Below are 15,412 nucleotides of genomic sequence, written 5' to 3'. Positions count from 1 at the left end.
CCTGCTCGTCCCATCTGTCACTGCGGCACAGAGACAAGGGCTGTGCCCGGCTATGCAGGACCTGACGTGGCTCCCAGGAGGGCCCCTCTGGGAGAGGAAGACGCAGGGAAGCGAACGTGAGGAGCTGCCCAGCTCCGAAACATCCTGTCCCCGGGAACCCCACCCTACATGAAGGCCGCCCTTCGTGGAGACACTCGTGCCGCACCACACATGCTGCAGTGGGTTTTTCATGCGAGAGAACCCTGTGGTTTGGCCCGTGGGGGCTTATTAAATGGGGAGACCTGGGACAAAGGTAAAAACTAGACAGCTGTCTATGGAGCAGAGCGTAAGAGGACTAACATGCCAATCCAAGGTTGTCTGCAAAATTAAAATGAAAGCTGACACATTTTTCAAGTGCGTCCATCCCTAAATTAGCAAATACAATGCAATTGTGTGTAGGACATTAGCGTGCTCACAAAAATCAAAGAGAACTACCAGAACGCCACACTGCCAGCGCTGAGTGGTCAGGGGCAGAGAGGCAGGGAGGGGCAGTTAAGTGAGAATCTGTCCTACGAACCTCACTTCAGGCTCATCCTGCTGGTGGCAAAGCTGACAAACCGCCGTAGGAGCGCCTCAGCTCCTTCCATTCCCCGTGCCCTCCCCTGGGGGAACTGCTAATGAGAAAAAGTGCCACAACAGGAGCAGGTGGGTGAGCCATGTCCGGGTGAGCCCAAGGAGAAACTAGTTTCTGAGCTACTGATTTCTAAGAAAACCTTCTGTTCTTACAGTTGGAAGGGATGCTTTCAAAGACGGACTTTGACCCGCCTTCCCTCCACAAGGACACACTCCTCTGGGGCCTCTGACAGTCTGTGAGCTCAGCGCCCGTCCTGTGCAGGGAGGGCGCACCCCCCGAGGTCCCTTGCAGGGCCGGCCGTCAGCAGCAGAGACCTCCAGTCTGTGCCCTTCATACGCTTTGCTTCTACTCCCTCATTCTGTCCATAACTTTCTACTTCAGCTCCTAACTTCTACCTGGGGACCCCTCTGGACCGGCCAGCACCGAAGGGATGCTCTGGTTTCCCGTTCACCACTATTTTCTGAGCATCTGTCTGGCCTGGGGGTCCCCCAGGAGGGTATGGTTGGTTTTCTCCACCGCACAGGCAGTCCAGATCAACTCCGAAAATGAGAAACACCCTGGTGGGCTGGGAGAAATAAAGGCCGCTGCTGGGTGATGGCAGTGAGGCGGGACCATGGAGGCTGACGAGACGGGGCGGGAGCGCAGCCAGACTGCGTGGGATGCTCACAGCGCCAGGAAAGGGACCTCAGGCAACTCGAGTCTCTGCAGCCGTGGAGCGGGGGGTGGCACCCCAGCTTCACATTTAGACATTTCACTCTGGAAATTAATGGAGGGTGGCTTTGAAAGGAGCAAAGCGGGAGGCAGGGAACCAATTTACCAGTTGTTGCCGACAAGAGATCTCAAGAGAGAGTCTGAGAGAGACGGGGGAGGGAAAGCGGCCTGGCCTGGCGATGGAGACAGAGACACTGTGGAGCAGAGAGGTGACGAATGCCCGTTCCCAGGGGGTGCAGGAGGAACGCATCCTGCCAGCTGCAAGAGACGCAGGGGGGAGGCCAGCATTCTGGACTCCCAAGAGGGCCGGTCCAGAAAGGGGCTGGAGACAGGAGTGTAAGACTTAGGGGGATGTTCTGGGCTCTGGAGGCAGAGCCGAGCACAGGCCAGGAGCAGGTGCCCTGGGCGGGGCTCAGCCATTGGAGAGCATGTGGCAGGCACATCCGGATGGCCCCATGGAGCACGTGGCCAAAAGAAGATGAGCTCCTGAGGAAGGCCAGAGGGACGGACAGCAGGCAGGAGGATCTGGGTGTCTGCTGTCTTGGAGGCTGGGGAATGAGTTCCCTTGTGAAGTGAGAGATGACAGGCGCCTGCAGTACCGAATCCAATCAGATGGGGCCTAACAGGCGTCCACTGGACCCGGCCCCTAGGGCAGCGGCATGAGCAGCCTCACTGAGAAAGAAGAGAGTCAGCAACATGCAGAGAACAAAAGGCAGGCCCGGAGGGCGGTGCTGGGCCTGGGGCCGCGTCCCGATGATTTCAGGGACGGGAGGATCTTTCTCAAGGGGCGTTAAAGATCACTGGTGTGAGGTGCAAGAAAAAGTGCGAGTGGACTGGCCTAGGCTGAAACTTTAAGTTCTCAGACTTATGTCAAGACAGCAAGGAAATTTTACTTTTTCATAATTTGAGGATTTACTGTTCTGGTCTTCACACAGAAGGAAAGAAAGAAAACTAGAGGACAGCCAATCCTGCCTGATGTGCAAAACTGGGTTCCGTGACACTGGGTGAGAGGACATCTACCCGTATTAGACTTCCCCTTGGCGTCCAGAAAGGGACTTAGGAGAATGTTTCAAAACAGGTGAGAAGCTGGGGATGAGGTCATGTCCAAGGCCGTGACACTGGGAACCGACTGCAAAGCACTGGGCCGATCTGGTGAAAGCAGAGGGTGCTCTGCCCCGCGCACAGCAAATGGGGACCACGTGTGGCCTCGTGGTCATACGACATCTAAGGCTCAGAGACCGGAACAGGAGCCTGCCCCTCTGTGACGGGCCCGCTGCTCTCTGCAGGGCACAGACAAGGAAAATGAGAAGAAAGACGGTTCTGGATGACAAGTGAGATAAACTATGGCCATGAGTCACCATTTCACAACCATAGTCTAATGACCCAGTTGATCCAGACACAGGGGCAAGGGGACCGAGCCCCAGTGGACTCGGTGCCCAGGCACACTCGGGCCGCAGGGCAGGAAGAGTCCGCGGGGCCTGCACTGCGTGCTCACTGCACGGCAGCCCACACGGTGCTGCGGTTCAGGTGGGTGCACAGCATTCCCCTCACACCTCCTGCTTCACAATAAGAAGAGTGAAGTAAGAAACAGATGATTAAATAGGTAAATATGTGGCATGAAAAACCCTCTTCCATTTCATAAATGATGTAAATGTCTAACCACTATGGTGTGCACCTGAAACTAACATGAATAACCAAACATCACAAAATAAAAACAACAGGAAAAACCCTCTTCACAAGGCTTTTATGAGGACGAGAGATAAGTCAGATAAAGGGCCCAGAAGGACACACAGCACCCGACAAGTGACCGCTGTTACTAATGTCAGCAACACTAACAACACTTTTCCCTGACACATAAAGTGCTTTCGAGGTTTACTTTCCTTCACCTGCGTGATGAAGTGCACGTTGATAGAGAACGACCTCTAATGTACCCACCGCGGCCCCAACTGTCCCAAAAGGAGACAGAGGAGAAACGCAGTGCCTCCCTGAGGACAGTGACAGGCCTGGAGGGGCTGTCACCTGTAAGTCCGGCAACGCCCACTCCAAGGGAGTGACCAGGTGAGAGGCGGGCCTGGATTCCCAAGCGCTGCCCCGGGGCTTTGCCTCTAGGCCGGCCCTGGAAGATGAAGGACCCATACCCCCGCTGAGAAAACCTAGGTGTCTCCCATGATGACTCTATCACACTTGAGTCCTACAAAATCTGGTCATTCACTCATCTAGCCACTCAGCAGATTATTTTTTAAGGCCTGTGTACTTAGAACAGAAACCAAAACCAAGTGCCTCACACAGCTTCTGTTCTAGCGTCATAAACAAGTAAATAATCTGCCAGGCTGTCAAACAGCACAGGAAAAAGTAAAGCTTTTGAGCCTAAACCAGAAGGCGGTGAGAGACCGCATGGCTTTCTGGGAGAAGCAGGTGGTGAGAGGAGGGACGGCAGGCGTGGAGCCGGGCAGGAGCCGGCAGCGGACCTGCTGCGTCCGCAGCGGAGCCGCATTGGGAAGGTGTCGGGGCCGGGCCGATGTGTGGAGCCCTCGGAGGATGGGCTGTCACTCTGAGTGTGGCCTGCAGCCACAGGAGTGGCCGGCATTGTGGGGTTCCTCGTGCATGTTATTTTTTTCTACTTTTGGACTCTCTGATGACCAATTTTCCCCAAGTGGCTTCATAAAACCTAAGTGCTGGCAGGCATGTGGGGAAAAAAGGGAGGAGGGGCTTCTGTGGACACACAAGTTTGAGAGTCACTGCATGCTGTCCCCTCCACACAGCACCTTCTAATGCCACACGGAACTAGTGTTCTAAGGAACTTTCTGGAAACTTTGGTGGAAGGAAGCTCAGGCACACTCGGGGTCAGGTGCTATGCCCTGCGTGCCCGACACCTCTGAGGGGCTGCCCACTGCAGCCCATGGACCACTGGGTCCTAGAGACTGGAGAAACCAAACATTCAGAAACAAAAACTCCGATTGGCTGGTTGCGGGCTTAACCTCCCCACTCGGGTTAATGTGCCCGTGAGAAACTTCCTCTCCACTCAGAAAAACTTCATCACACCTAATTTCTAACTGCCCAGTCCCATTACGCACACAGGGTAATGGGTCATCCAGCAAAGCTGATGGCCTTTCGGAACGTCCTGGGGAGGATGCGGCCAGCAGGCAGGAAGGTTTCACACACACGCACAGAGTGATCCCCACAGAGCCCTGCTTGGCCCGCCCCGAGAGAAACCGGGTCAGGGCCATTGCCAAAGACCGCACCTGAACCCCTAGGCTGGGGAGGCAGCGACCCAAAAAGAAAAATAGGCGCGGTAATAAGAAAAAGAACCAAGATGGTAAATTGCAGGATCCATGGCAAAGCTTACAGGGCAGACTCCTAAAGAGCACACTGACTTCTTCGCCCCCACGGCCCCCCAAGCGTGGGGGTGAACAGGAACTGCGTGCAGACGCAGAGGAAGGAAAGCACCTGCGCGCCAAGGAGCAGCAGGGGCCCCTGGACTGTCCAGCCCCTGGACTGCCGTGGACTCCTGTTCCCAGTGGTTAGCACCCAAGATTTCAAAGCAATGTCACCATTCTGGGCAACCCTACCACGCCTCCTCCGTGTCTCACTGGCCACACCCAATCCACACAAGGGTTGGTGATTTGGGGGGCCTCATTCTTCAAAGCTGATAAGCCTGAGGTCCCAAGGCTGGGACGAGAGCACGTCTGGGGCTAAGGATCCAGGGCGGAAGGGCCGGGTCTTTCCTACCCTTCGACAAGCACAAGGCCGTCTCTGGTGTAAAGTATGGCCAGAGACAAATTAAACCATTTATAGGAATAAACGTTTTAAAACCACGGGGTGCCACAAGTTCAAAAATGGCTTCATTGAGGCAATTATCTCATCACAATAAATAACCGTAAATCAATCCGCACTAATTGCTTTTCGTGTCGGGGCTCAGAAGTCTCTTCTGCGTTCCCCAATTATTGATTTTTTGTAATCACTTGTGCTGTCAAAAAGGCAGTATTTCCAGAGAATATACGGTGCATTATTAGACAGGGTTTTCATTTAACATAAGTCAATCCAAGTTCCTTTTTTTCCACAAGTGCTTTAAAAATCTACCGTTCGAGGCAGCAGAAGGCAGCCTAGGAGGTTTCCAGCAGGGCCATGTCGGTTCTGACAATTTGGTGACTGGCCCCTCCGACCACCGCCTCCCCATCCTGCCCTTCTTTTTCCTCAAGCACGGACATGCACTTCAAGGATGAAAGGAACATGTGCAATCCCAAATTCTTCGATTCCATCTCAGTTAAGAAGCGGAAAGGCAAACAAACAGCAGCAGCCGCAACCCTGTACCTTCCTTCCCCCGCTTTGCCTATGGTTCAGTAATTGCCACTGAACTTGGAAAACGCTCTGGCTGCCTAGTTTACCCTCTGTCAGCACTTTGCTTAAAGATTTTGCTTGAGTTTGATAACTAAACACATAACTGCAGGCTTGTATAACCAAGGCAGTGAGGGGAAAACCGGAGGAAGGGGCGAAAGCGTCCCTCTGCCTGGATGAGAGGGAGGCAGTCCTGCGTGGAGGGGGGCTCTGTCTCCAGAGACGAGCGTAAAGTCCGGCTCCACCACTCACGTGCTGGTGAGTCCGCTGCTGGACTGGACTCTGGGCCTCAGTCTCCTTGTCTATGAAATGGGAGTATCAGTACCTAGTGCACTGGGAGTTTTAGGGGGAAATCAGGTAACGTGTTAGAACGCCTGCTACCAGGCCTAACCTAATGCTACTATGGAGCAGAAGACAGCTGAGCCCACCCGTCTTCTCTACTCCGACACTAAGAGTTTAAACAGTCCACCTTGCGGTAGGACGTTTAGAGGAGAGACAATACCATCTCATGGGCAAGAGGAGAGCCGCGGCAGGATGAACTTCAGCCTGTTCACAATGTGGGCCTCCAAAAGCTCTGTCTACTTGAGGCCATTGCCGCGCTCTCACCCCTTTGCTCACAGAGCCCGGACTGCGATGAGGCGCACGTTCCCTGCACAGCTACACCCCAGCTGACCTCACCTGACACACTGCTTTTGCCCCGCTCAGCAGCGAAGTCTCTTACACCTTCTGCAAGCTCAGCTGCCTGGGGTCTTCCATGAGTGCAACTCATTTCAGCTTCTGGGGGACACACGGGGATGCAAACGCCATGGGGAGCCGTTTAATTGTCCGGATGCAAGGAGGGGCCACACCAGCTGCCCCTTGATTTGTGGGTATCTGTCCACCAGAGAACTTTCTGGTTGCTCTAGGTTGTCAAAGCAATAGGCTGGACATGACAGGATAATGTATAACCCAATTAAAACATGGCTTTAAAAAAACGACAGAGCTGACGTAATGAGGCGGTCTCCTGGGTCCCCGTGGCACGCAGCACGTTCCTGTCTGCCAGTACTCAGCGCACTCGCTGCGGTTTCTGCACCGTGGGAGCCAGGGACGGAGGCCGGCCTCGCCCCCAGCCCCTGCCCCTGGCATGATACCTGGCCCATGGGGGCGCACAGAACAGGTGTGATCGGGGCAGGAATGAACATTTCGCGTGTTGCATCAAAAGTCCAGATGAAAATTCAGTACTTCACGATCCTGACGTTGTTTCTTAAACTCTAAATGTTCAGAGTATTGTGTCACATACTCCGTCTGAAATACTTAGGAAAAGTTCACCACCGATAACAAAGTCAATGATTAAAACCTCGCTGACTTCTCACTAGTTTGTTTTTTTTTCTTTTATTGACTCCAGAGAGGGGGAGTCAGGGGAAAAGACAGGGAAAGAAACATCGATATGAGAAACAAGTATCGATCAGTTGCCTCTCGTATGCTCCTGACTGCGGACCAAACCTCGTGCACAGGCCTGCGCCCTCGCCAAGAATCAGACCATTTGGTCTGCAGGATAATGACCAACCAGCCACAACAGCCAGGGCCTCACCAGTTTTGAAAAGACTTTAGTTGAGGCTATTTTTTTAAAGATTTTATTTTATTTATTTATAGAGAGAAGGGAAGGGAGTGAGAAAGAGAAGGAGAGAACCGTCAATGTGTGGTTGCCTCTCACGCGCCCCAACCGGGGACCTGGCCTGCAACACAGGCATGTGCCCTGACTGGGAATCAAACTGGCGACCCTTTGGTTTGCAGGCCAGCACTCAGTCCACTGAGCCACACCAGCCGGGGCTAATTGAACAAATTTTAATCTGACAACAGGCAATACATTCTTCAGGCTTCGTGGCACAAATTTTTGAGGTCTTGGTGGGTTTTCGATTCACATCAAACATAAATTTAACAGTGTCTTCAGGATGCCGTTCTGGTTGGTTTCCCTGTTGAAAGAACACGCTCACCTCCCCTACAAGGTTACGGCCACAGGTGAGGAGAAGCCAGCCCTCCCTGGGGAAGCCAGGGCGGAAGAGTGGTCAGCACTATTTGCCAGACGAGCCCAGGCCTCACTTAGATGCAAAGTCTGAAGTGAGAAGGCAAGGTCAGCAAGAAGCCGCACTGAACAGTGTCCAAGATGGACAGACTTAGAAACTGCTGATTGCTGACTACATTTTTTTTGCACACCTGCACACGCTCACACCTGATTCCTGACTTGCTTCCCAGAACCCAGGGACCTGCTGGTGCACTTGGAGCCTCACGGAGCAAAGACCCGGAGCGCAGACAGCCCCCAGCACTGGGGCCCGCACACAGGTGTCAGCGCGATGCAGAACGACAGGTGGGGGGTCTCGAGGAAAGCCGGGCCAGGCCCCCTGCTCGGGGCAACCCGCTCCGAGAAAGCGGGCCTGATCCAGCAGTGCTGGGCAGCACTGCCTGGGGGAGACCGCCCCCCAGGGGGAGGAGGCATTTACGAGGAACTCTGTCTGGGAAGCGGGTTCTGTGAAAGGTCCTGGTGCTGAGTGACATGTGACAAGGTCAGGCACACTTTACAGGAACGTACCTCCATCAGAGGAATGAGGTATGACTCCTTCAGCAAACAAAACACATCCCAGGCACCTAGAATCTTAAACGAAGGCCTGATCGAGGAGACGGCCCTGTACACACAGGACCCCCCCTTTCCACGAGGCGGGGAGGAGACACCAGGGTGCCCTTTGGACCGAACCAACATTCGAGGTTCACGGGCCAAGCCGTCCTGTAAGCGCTATTACTCCCAATCTGTGGAGTGACAGAGACACTGCCTTGTCCCCGTGTTGCAGGACAGTTACAGGGGCCCCACAGGTGGTACGTGGCAAGGTTGGACTCCGACAGTATGACCACAGGCCCACAATGTACAGCATCAAAAAAGGGAGGGCTCACACCAAAGGCACACACCGGTCCTTCTCCCCGGCCCTGTATCGCCCGGGTCCTCCCTGCCCTGCGCATGGGCCATGCCACCTGGAGGGCACCCTCACAGGGGCTGGCAGAGCTCCTGGCGACTGAACCTGCTTACGTTACTGGTGACAGTAGCAGCTGCTGCCTCAGTTACCCTCCTTGCTCCTCGCCTCCAGGCAAAACTTCTGTGTGCCCAGGCCGCGCAGCAGAGGGGGTCACCGTGAACATGAACTGGGCACCCACTCCGTGCAGGCGCTGTGGCAGGCTTATCAACAATCACACGGGTGGGACATTCCTGCTCTCACTGAGGACGTAGGAAATCAGAAGGGATTTCTGGTCCCTGCTGGCCGAGCAGCGTCCGGCACTGTGGCGGGGCTGACGGTGCCCTGGTCCCTCCTCAGGGCATACCCGCTGACCACAGCAGCCAGAAGCACAGTGACACCGTCGTGAGTTCTCACGGCTGTGCTGGGCCTCACCGGGCTCCCGAGTCCTTCAGCCTCCGGAGCACGGGAAGGCTCTCAGCACACACGTAGCTGCGGTGGGATCACTCAGAACAGCCCAAACCAGACCTGAGCCTACTGTTCAGCATGAAGGGCTAATTAAACTCCTCCTCCTTCAGCGGCTACTGACAGCGGCTAATAAGTGTACTTTCACCCAACATGACGAGGCCCAGGAAGGGGCAATACATGAACAAGGCGGAGGTGGGAAGGACTGATGCACGCTGGCGCGCAGCGTGGCCTCTGGCCGGGGGCCGGGGTCTGACTCGGTGGTGTGGGTTCTCCGCAAGCTACCTGGCCACTCCTCGCGGCCACACTCCCCAGCACGGCTTTGCCAGTGGCAGCAAGGCGGTTCTGTCTCCAGCAAGAAGAGGCTCACGTGCAGTGTGACCATGGTCACGCCTGAAACAGTGCATTTCCAAAAATTGCACAAGGGACCGAAAAGCACACTCTAATGCTTATTTAATGAGTGCCGTTGACTTTATTTTTAAAAAGTATAAATAAAAACATGTAATTGTAAAGGGCACCACAAGCGCTCTCGTTCCAGCGCTTCCTGACACAACCCCACTGCTAACTACGGATCTGGACCTGGAAACACAAGCCAACCCAGGTCTGGCTCAGCGGTTCTCAGGCCCGAGCCCCTTTCCCAGTCGGGTGCCACTCAGCAGAGAGCCCGTGGGAAACAGCCACGGCCTGAGGCCCAGCTGAGCTCGGCAGCTCCCGAGGCCCCACAGTGGGCGGGGACTGCTGATATCAGGAAAAGGTGGAAAACTACAGTATATGTGAGAGTTAGACCTTAAATCAAACCTTTCCCTAAAATCTAGTGTTTCGGCACACGCACCAAAAAGCAGGCGTCTCAGGAGGAAAATGATGAGCATCTCAGGGCCGACCACCACTGAGCTACGTCTGGTTAGAAGAGGAAAACCTTCCACGTCAAAAACCAAGCAGCGGGGGAAAAGTCCAGCTGGTCTTCTAGAACAGCGAGAACAACAGCAAGCCGAGCTGGTCCCAGTTCCTTGTCTGGACTGTGGGCACTGCCTTCGCTCTCGGTTCCCCAGCAGCACAACTGCACTTGTCTATGGAAATCCAGAGTCCTCCCCCAAAACCACAGCTGTCTGTGGTGAAATGCAAAATGAAGCTCTTCACGTTGATCATGCACAAACTCCGCGAACACTGGAGGGACCCCCGGCTGAGACACTGGGATGCTCCTGGTAGGTGACATGTGTCTGACCTAAACTCACGCTCAGGGCAGACATTAAAGCAGCTGCGTGAGCAACGCCGGCAGCTCCTCCGTCTCCCCAGGCCCCTCTCTGCCCACGTGAGTAACGAGACGGCGTACGAGAGAGTTCGGGCCGAGCACTCGCTGCCTCGCTTCCTGGGTGTCGAGAGCACACAAGCCCTCATGCTTGGCAAACCACTTGGTTTCTGAACTACGACAGGAGAGGGCAGGAGAGCGCCTGTCTCCCAAGGCCACTCTGAGCGTCCCATGAGCCTGTTGAAGGGGAGGGTCCTTCTCCCCTCAGATGCAGTGACAGCACAGGCTGGTCGATGTGACAATGGAGAGTGGAGTCTATGGGTGTGGGCTTGGCAGAAAAGACCAACAGGTGGCCAGTTAACTTCTCTGAGGGTCAGGTTCTTCCTCTGTCCTGCCAGGGAGAGGAGACCCACAGCGGGGACCCCCAAGTTGAGGGGCACGGAGCAGATGCTGAATGAGTGCCACCTGAGGGTGACCGGTGGTCCCCCCACCACCCACCATGCTCTGGGGGGCTGGCAATGGACACAGTTTCAGCAAACGTGGCAGGGGTGTCTGACCTGCGGCCCTTGGCCCACACGTGGCTCAGGATGACTATGAATGCAGCCCAACACGAAACCATAAATGTACTTAAAATGAGATTTTTTTGTAATTACATGTCGCTGTAGTGCGGCCTGGAGATGCCCAAAGGTGGGATTGCCTGCCGGCCGGAGCACCGCACCTGCTGTGCCCACGTGCCAACTGCCAGAAGCAGCCGCACCAGCACCCACTGTGAGGCTCCAGCTGCCACGCGCTGGGCGGCTTCCTTATGAAACAAACTCCCTGGAGCAGAGCCGTCGTCAGTGACTGAACCAGAAGCAGCAGCCAAGTGACGACAACCATCTGCATTACAGACACACCATTAGAGGGGCTGGAGGGACAGAGAGGCCACAGCCTCCCGAGCCCCGCTGCAAGCTGGGCTCCCTGAGCACCCTCTCAGCTCTTCCAACAGCACCTGTTGGATCAGGGGATTTACCTGGGAGTCTGGGATCTGAAGCACATGTACCTGTTCCTAAAGCCCCCTTCCCCTCCTCTAAATCGCTCCCCTTTCTTTTCCCCGGCGTGCATCCTCTCACACACTCCTCCTGGCCTTGGTCTCTGAAGGACAGAGAAATGCCACCCTTCTGAAAGGAGGCCAGGGCGTGGCTCCTTTATTCCATGAGTACTAGCTACGGGGCCCAGAAGTGAAGGGAGCACCAGGAATAATGGGCGAGGCTCTGCCCACCTCCCTTGGAAAAGCTGCGCGTTGGCAGCCCAAATGCCCGCACCCTCCCTCACCCTTACCTTGAAGGAGGCGTGCTGCTCCATGTGCCGGAGCAGCTGTGGCTTCTGCGCCGCCGTGTAGTCGCACACCGTGCACTTAAACTGCTTCCCTGGAAAGAAGGGGGGACAAGGTGAGTGTCCCCAGGCTCCCAGCTCCTGTGTGTGAAGGCGGTCCCAGGCAGCAAGCCGGGTGCAGGAAGACACCCATATCGTCCAGCAGTCCGGAACCTCAGACGAGGTACCAGCAGGGCCACCAAGGTGGAGAGTGGATACCCAGCTCGGCCTGGGGAGGCCCGTGAGCAATGACACCCGAGGAAGGGTGTGTCCCAATGACTAAAGGAGAGACACAGGGGGGACAGGAGAGCCTGGAGGTGTGGACCCCGGGACGGTCAGGAAAGTGCAGCAGCTGCGTGTCCCTTCTGGGGCCTAGTTTATAAGGTTTGGGAAGCGTCATGAGCCGGCCCTAGGGAAGCCGTGTGGCCAGAACTCACGAGAAGAGTGGGCGCACCTAGAGAGCAGGGAGAGCCTGCAGGAGGCCAGGAGCCAGGGAGCCAGGTCTATGTTCGGGAGCTCCTAACTTGGCAAAGTACAGAAGGATGCAAAACGTGGCTCTTCAAGAGGATCAACATTTACGCAGACATCCACCCAACATTTACCCAGCACTGATGGGATGCACGGTACCCTTTAATGAAGGCACAGGGCTCACGTTTCCCCCTGATTAGCATAAGCAAAACCTCACCTTGCAGGAATACAAACACACCTCGCAGGAATATAAACACAACTTGCAGGAACAGAAACACACACAGCCCGACATAAACGTGACCACTTCTCACAGCAGCAAGTGTGCACCGAGCAGCTTCCTTCTGAAGTGCAAGCCTGCTGCTCGGGGACCACGACCACAGCTCCGGCCTGCACGTGGCCGCAGAAACCCCAGCTCCTCCGGGGACCTCTCGCAGCTTTCAGACCAGCTGTGGGAAGCAGCCGTCGCCCTCTGCAGCCCCCGCTCTCCCTTCCTGTGTGCTCTGGAACCGGAAAAAACTGGCTGAGGGCACCAGCTCACCCCGAAAGCCCTTCTCACCGTGGAAGCCAGTGAACTCCGTGATGCCTACGGCAAGTTCCAGCCCTCATTTCACCAGACTCCACCGCAGGAGGTCGGCCCTGGCAACCCTTGCGCCGCTCCATCGAGTCCGCACCTCTGCTGCCCCGACACCTCTCTGATGAGTCATCCTGAGTGTCCCGGAGGCGGAGGTGTTCTCTCCCTGCCACCTTCACAGACTGACACTGCACAGTATCCTGGCCTGCACTCCTGGTCTTCCCATTCTGCAAGCTCCTTGCCCTGTGGGCTTCTATAAACCTTTGGTGCCCAAATCTGCAACTCCCACTCTGACCCCTTTCCTGAGCTTGGGCTTGAATACCCAAGTATCTGCTGAACGACCTGCTTAGCTGTGCCAAGTGCCCTAAACTGGACTCGTTGCCGTGCCCCCCAAATGGGCTCTGCCTCCAGCCTCCTCAGTTCATCACTCACCTGGTCCCGCAAGTCAGACACCTGCCAACCTTCAGCAACGCCGCCACGGCCCCGACTCCACCCGACTCACCTTTCTGCTTCTCTCTCCCAGACGTGCCCCTGTTCACTTGTCTCTGTTTCTGGTACCTCCACCGCCGTGTCAAGCCCTCCATTCCTCTCCCAAACAGCGGCAAAACCTCTGGATTGGCTTCCTTGGCTTCAACGAACCCTCCCATCCATCCACCTGTCAACCATCCACCCGACACGCACACATTCACACACACATTCCGATGCTGCATCCTCTGTCCAGAAAACTTAACGTGAATTCTCCCCCAGCCCTTCCTGAGTAACCCACTGATGCCTCTAACTGCAGAACCCACCAAAGCCTGGAGAATGGCCCAGAAGGCCCCCAGAGCCAGAGCTCACTCTGCCACCTGGCTTCCTGTCCAGCCTTCTCCTCCTTGGTCAGGCTCCAGAACACAGAGCCCGAGTTCTGGAGCCTTCCTCTCTGTCTCTGCAGTCTCAGACCTCCCAAGCCTTGGCTAACAGTTTCCATCCCGGTTGCACCGTCTCTCAGACCGAGTGTTCTTTACTTTAAGTCAAAACGCAGGATGAATATCTCGGCCACTGGGCTGAGGGCTGGCCCTCCCCCCGCCTGCTGCCACGCACACACACCCCCCACTCCTGTCCCTGCACTGGCACCACCTGCTCATAGCCTGGGGCTGGGCAGGGACCATGCCTTCCTCAGCCTGGCACCCCAGCACCAAGCTGGTGGTGCATATGGACCACATTCTGTGGGAAACTGAAGCAAAAAGGAAACCTGGAGCAGCTTATGTGAGTGACACCTTGCCCGGGAGCAGCGCGAGGAGCCGGCAGTGTAAACGCATCAGCACTGCCACCGCACCTGTCGTTCCAGCTGAACCCCAAGTTCTAGACTCTGCTCCAAAAGAAAAACCTTTTTCATTTAGAATGCAGGAATTAACACTTTTTCTTAAACGTGGCATCACCTTTCTCACACATCTCTCCGCACCTTCGGTACCGTCCTGGCCACCCATGCTTTACCACCGAATCCCAGCTCCCTTAAGCCCATTCTTCCTCTGCCGGCACCTGAGGCACACAGGGTCTGGGACCCCACAGCCCCCGGGAAAAGCTGGGAGAACTGAGCTCCAGGCTGATGAGCATTTTCCCTTATCACCAAGACCCTTGGATCAGAGAAGAAAAGAACACATGCAGAAAAGACGCCCAGCACTGAATGCATGGCGTCCCTTCATTGGAGACCCGTGTTCCACAGTCGGGGGGTGCCCTCCCACATCTGCAGAACACGAGAAAGGCGGCAGCTCCCATAAGCCACTGCTGAGGCCACGCGCCAGGCAGGAAACATCACCTGTGTTTTCAGCAGGCCCGGGAGAGCGCCTGGCATAATCCTCTGCTGCCTAATTAAAATAACGCAATGGGGATTCGTGACACTCACAGAGGCGCTTCGAGACGACCAGATTGTTTCCTATTAGGTACTCCTGAGAACCGCGGGCAGAGGACTGGGAAAGCTAGCGTTTCCCCGCGGGCACATTGACTTCAAAGGGCTGTCAGACGAACACCCAGCGGCCACATCTGGATGCGAGTCACGAAGCACCCCAGGAAAAGGAACATAAGATTACAGAGAAAAAAAGAAAGATCGACTTTTTTATAAGCTTCACACAACACACCTGCCCAGCTGGACCTGCTGAGTGACTGGCCATCAGCAGCTGTGCTACACTTGACCATGTACGCCAAAGCCTGGGGAGGCAGGCAGACCCTGCACACGGATGAGGCTTCAGGGTCTAGAACTGGAGCAACTCGCCTGGGAAGAAGTCACGAACACCAAAGAACCAAGTCTCTACAGGGTCCTCTGGTGCCTTTATGATACACACACGCCCCTTTCTGCTCCAGTGACCTCAAATGAGGGTCTGCCAGTGGCAACCAGAGGCGTCCCAACAAGTGGAGCTGTCCAATGAATCAGGGGCTGTGTCAGTGTGAAACTCCAAAGCCCCAGAAAGCAAATGATAAAAACAGGACACGAGCCAGCACTCTGGGGTCGGGGCGGGGGGGGGGGGGGGACGAGTCAGAGCCACTCAGTCAGAAGCCCGGCGTCAGCACCTGCACGGAGGCACGGATGCTTCAGGCACCTGCGCTCACTGAGCCCGTCGAGCCCTTACCACGCTATTATTATGTGTTAACAGGCTATCAAACGACTAACGTTATCACAACACGGCCGGATGTGAGAA

General features: G+C 55.6%; 1 protein-coding gene across 2 annotated transcripts in view; it reads right to left on the bottom strand.

Moving 5' to 3' along the window:
- The window catches only part of ZFAT (zinc finger and AT-hook domain containing), a 114,033-nt gene that overhangs the window by 33,825 nt on the left and 64,796 nt on the right, over nt 1–15,412 (bottom strand). For both annotated transcript variants that reach the window (XM_037166717.2, XM_053661188.1), the window contains exon 11: nt 11,669–11,757. In XM_037166717.2, coding sequence (XP_037022612.2) covers nt 11,669–11,757 — 89 coding nt within the window. The remainder of the gene's footprint in view (nt 1–11,668; nt 11,758–15,412) is intronic.

The sequence above is a fragment of the Artibeus jamaicensis genome, unplaced genomic scaffold (genome assembly GCF_021234435.1).
Source record: "Artibeus jamaicensis isolate MK-2021 breed Jamaican fruit bat unplaced genomic scaffold, CSHL_Jam_final scaffold_916, whole genome shotgun sequence".
NCBI classification, from domain to species: Eukaryota; Metazoa; Chordata; class Mammalia; order Chiroptera; family Phyllostomidae; genus Artibeus; species Artibeus jamaicensis.
Note: the sequence above shows the minus strand (reverse complement) of the source record. Positions and strands in the feature narration are given on the sequence as shown.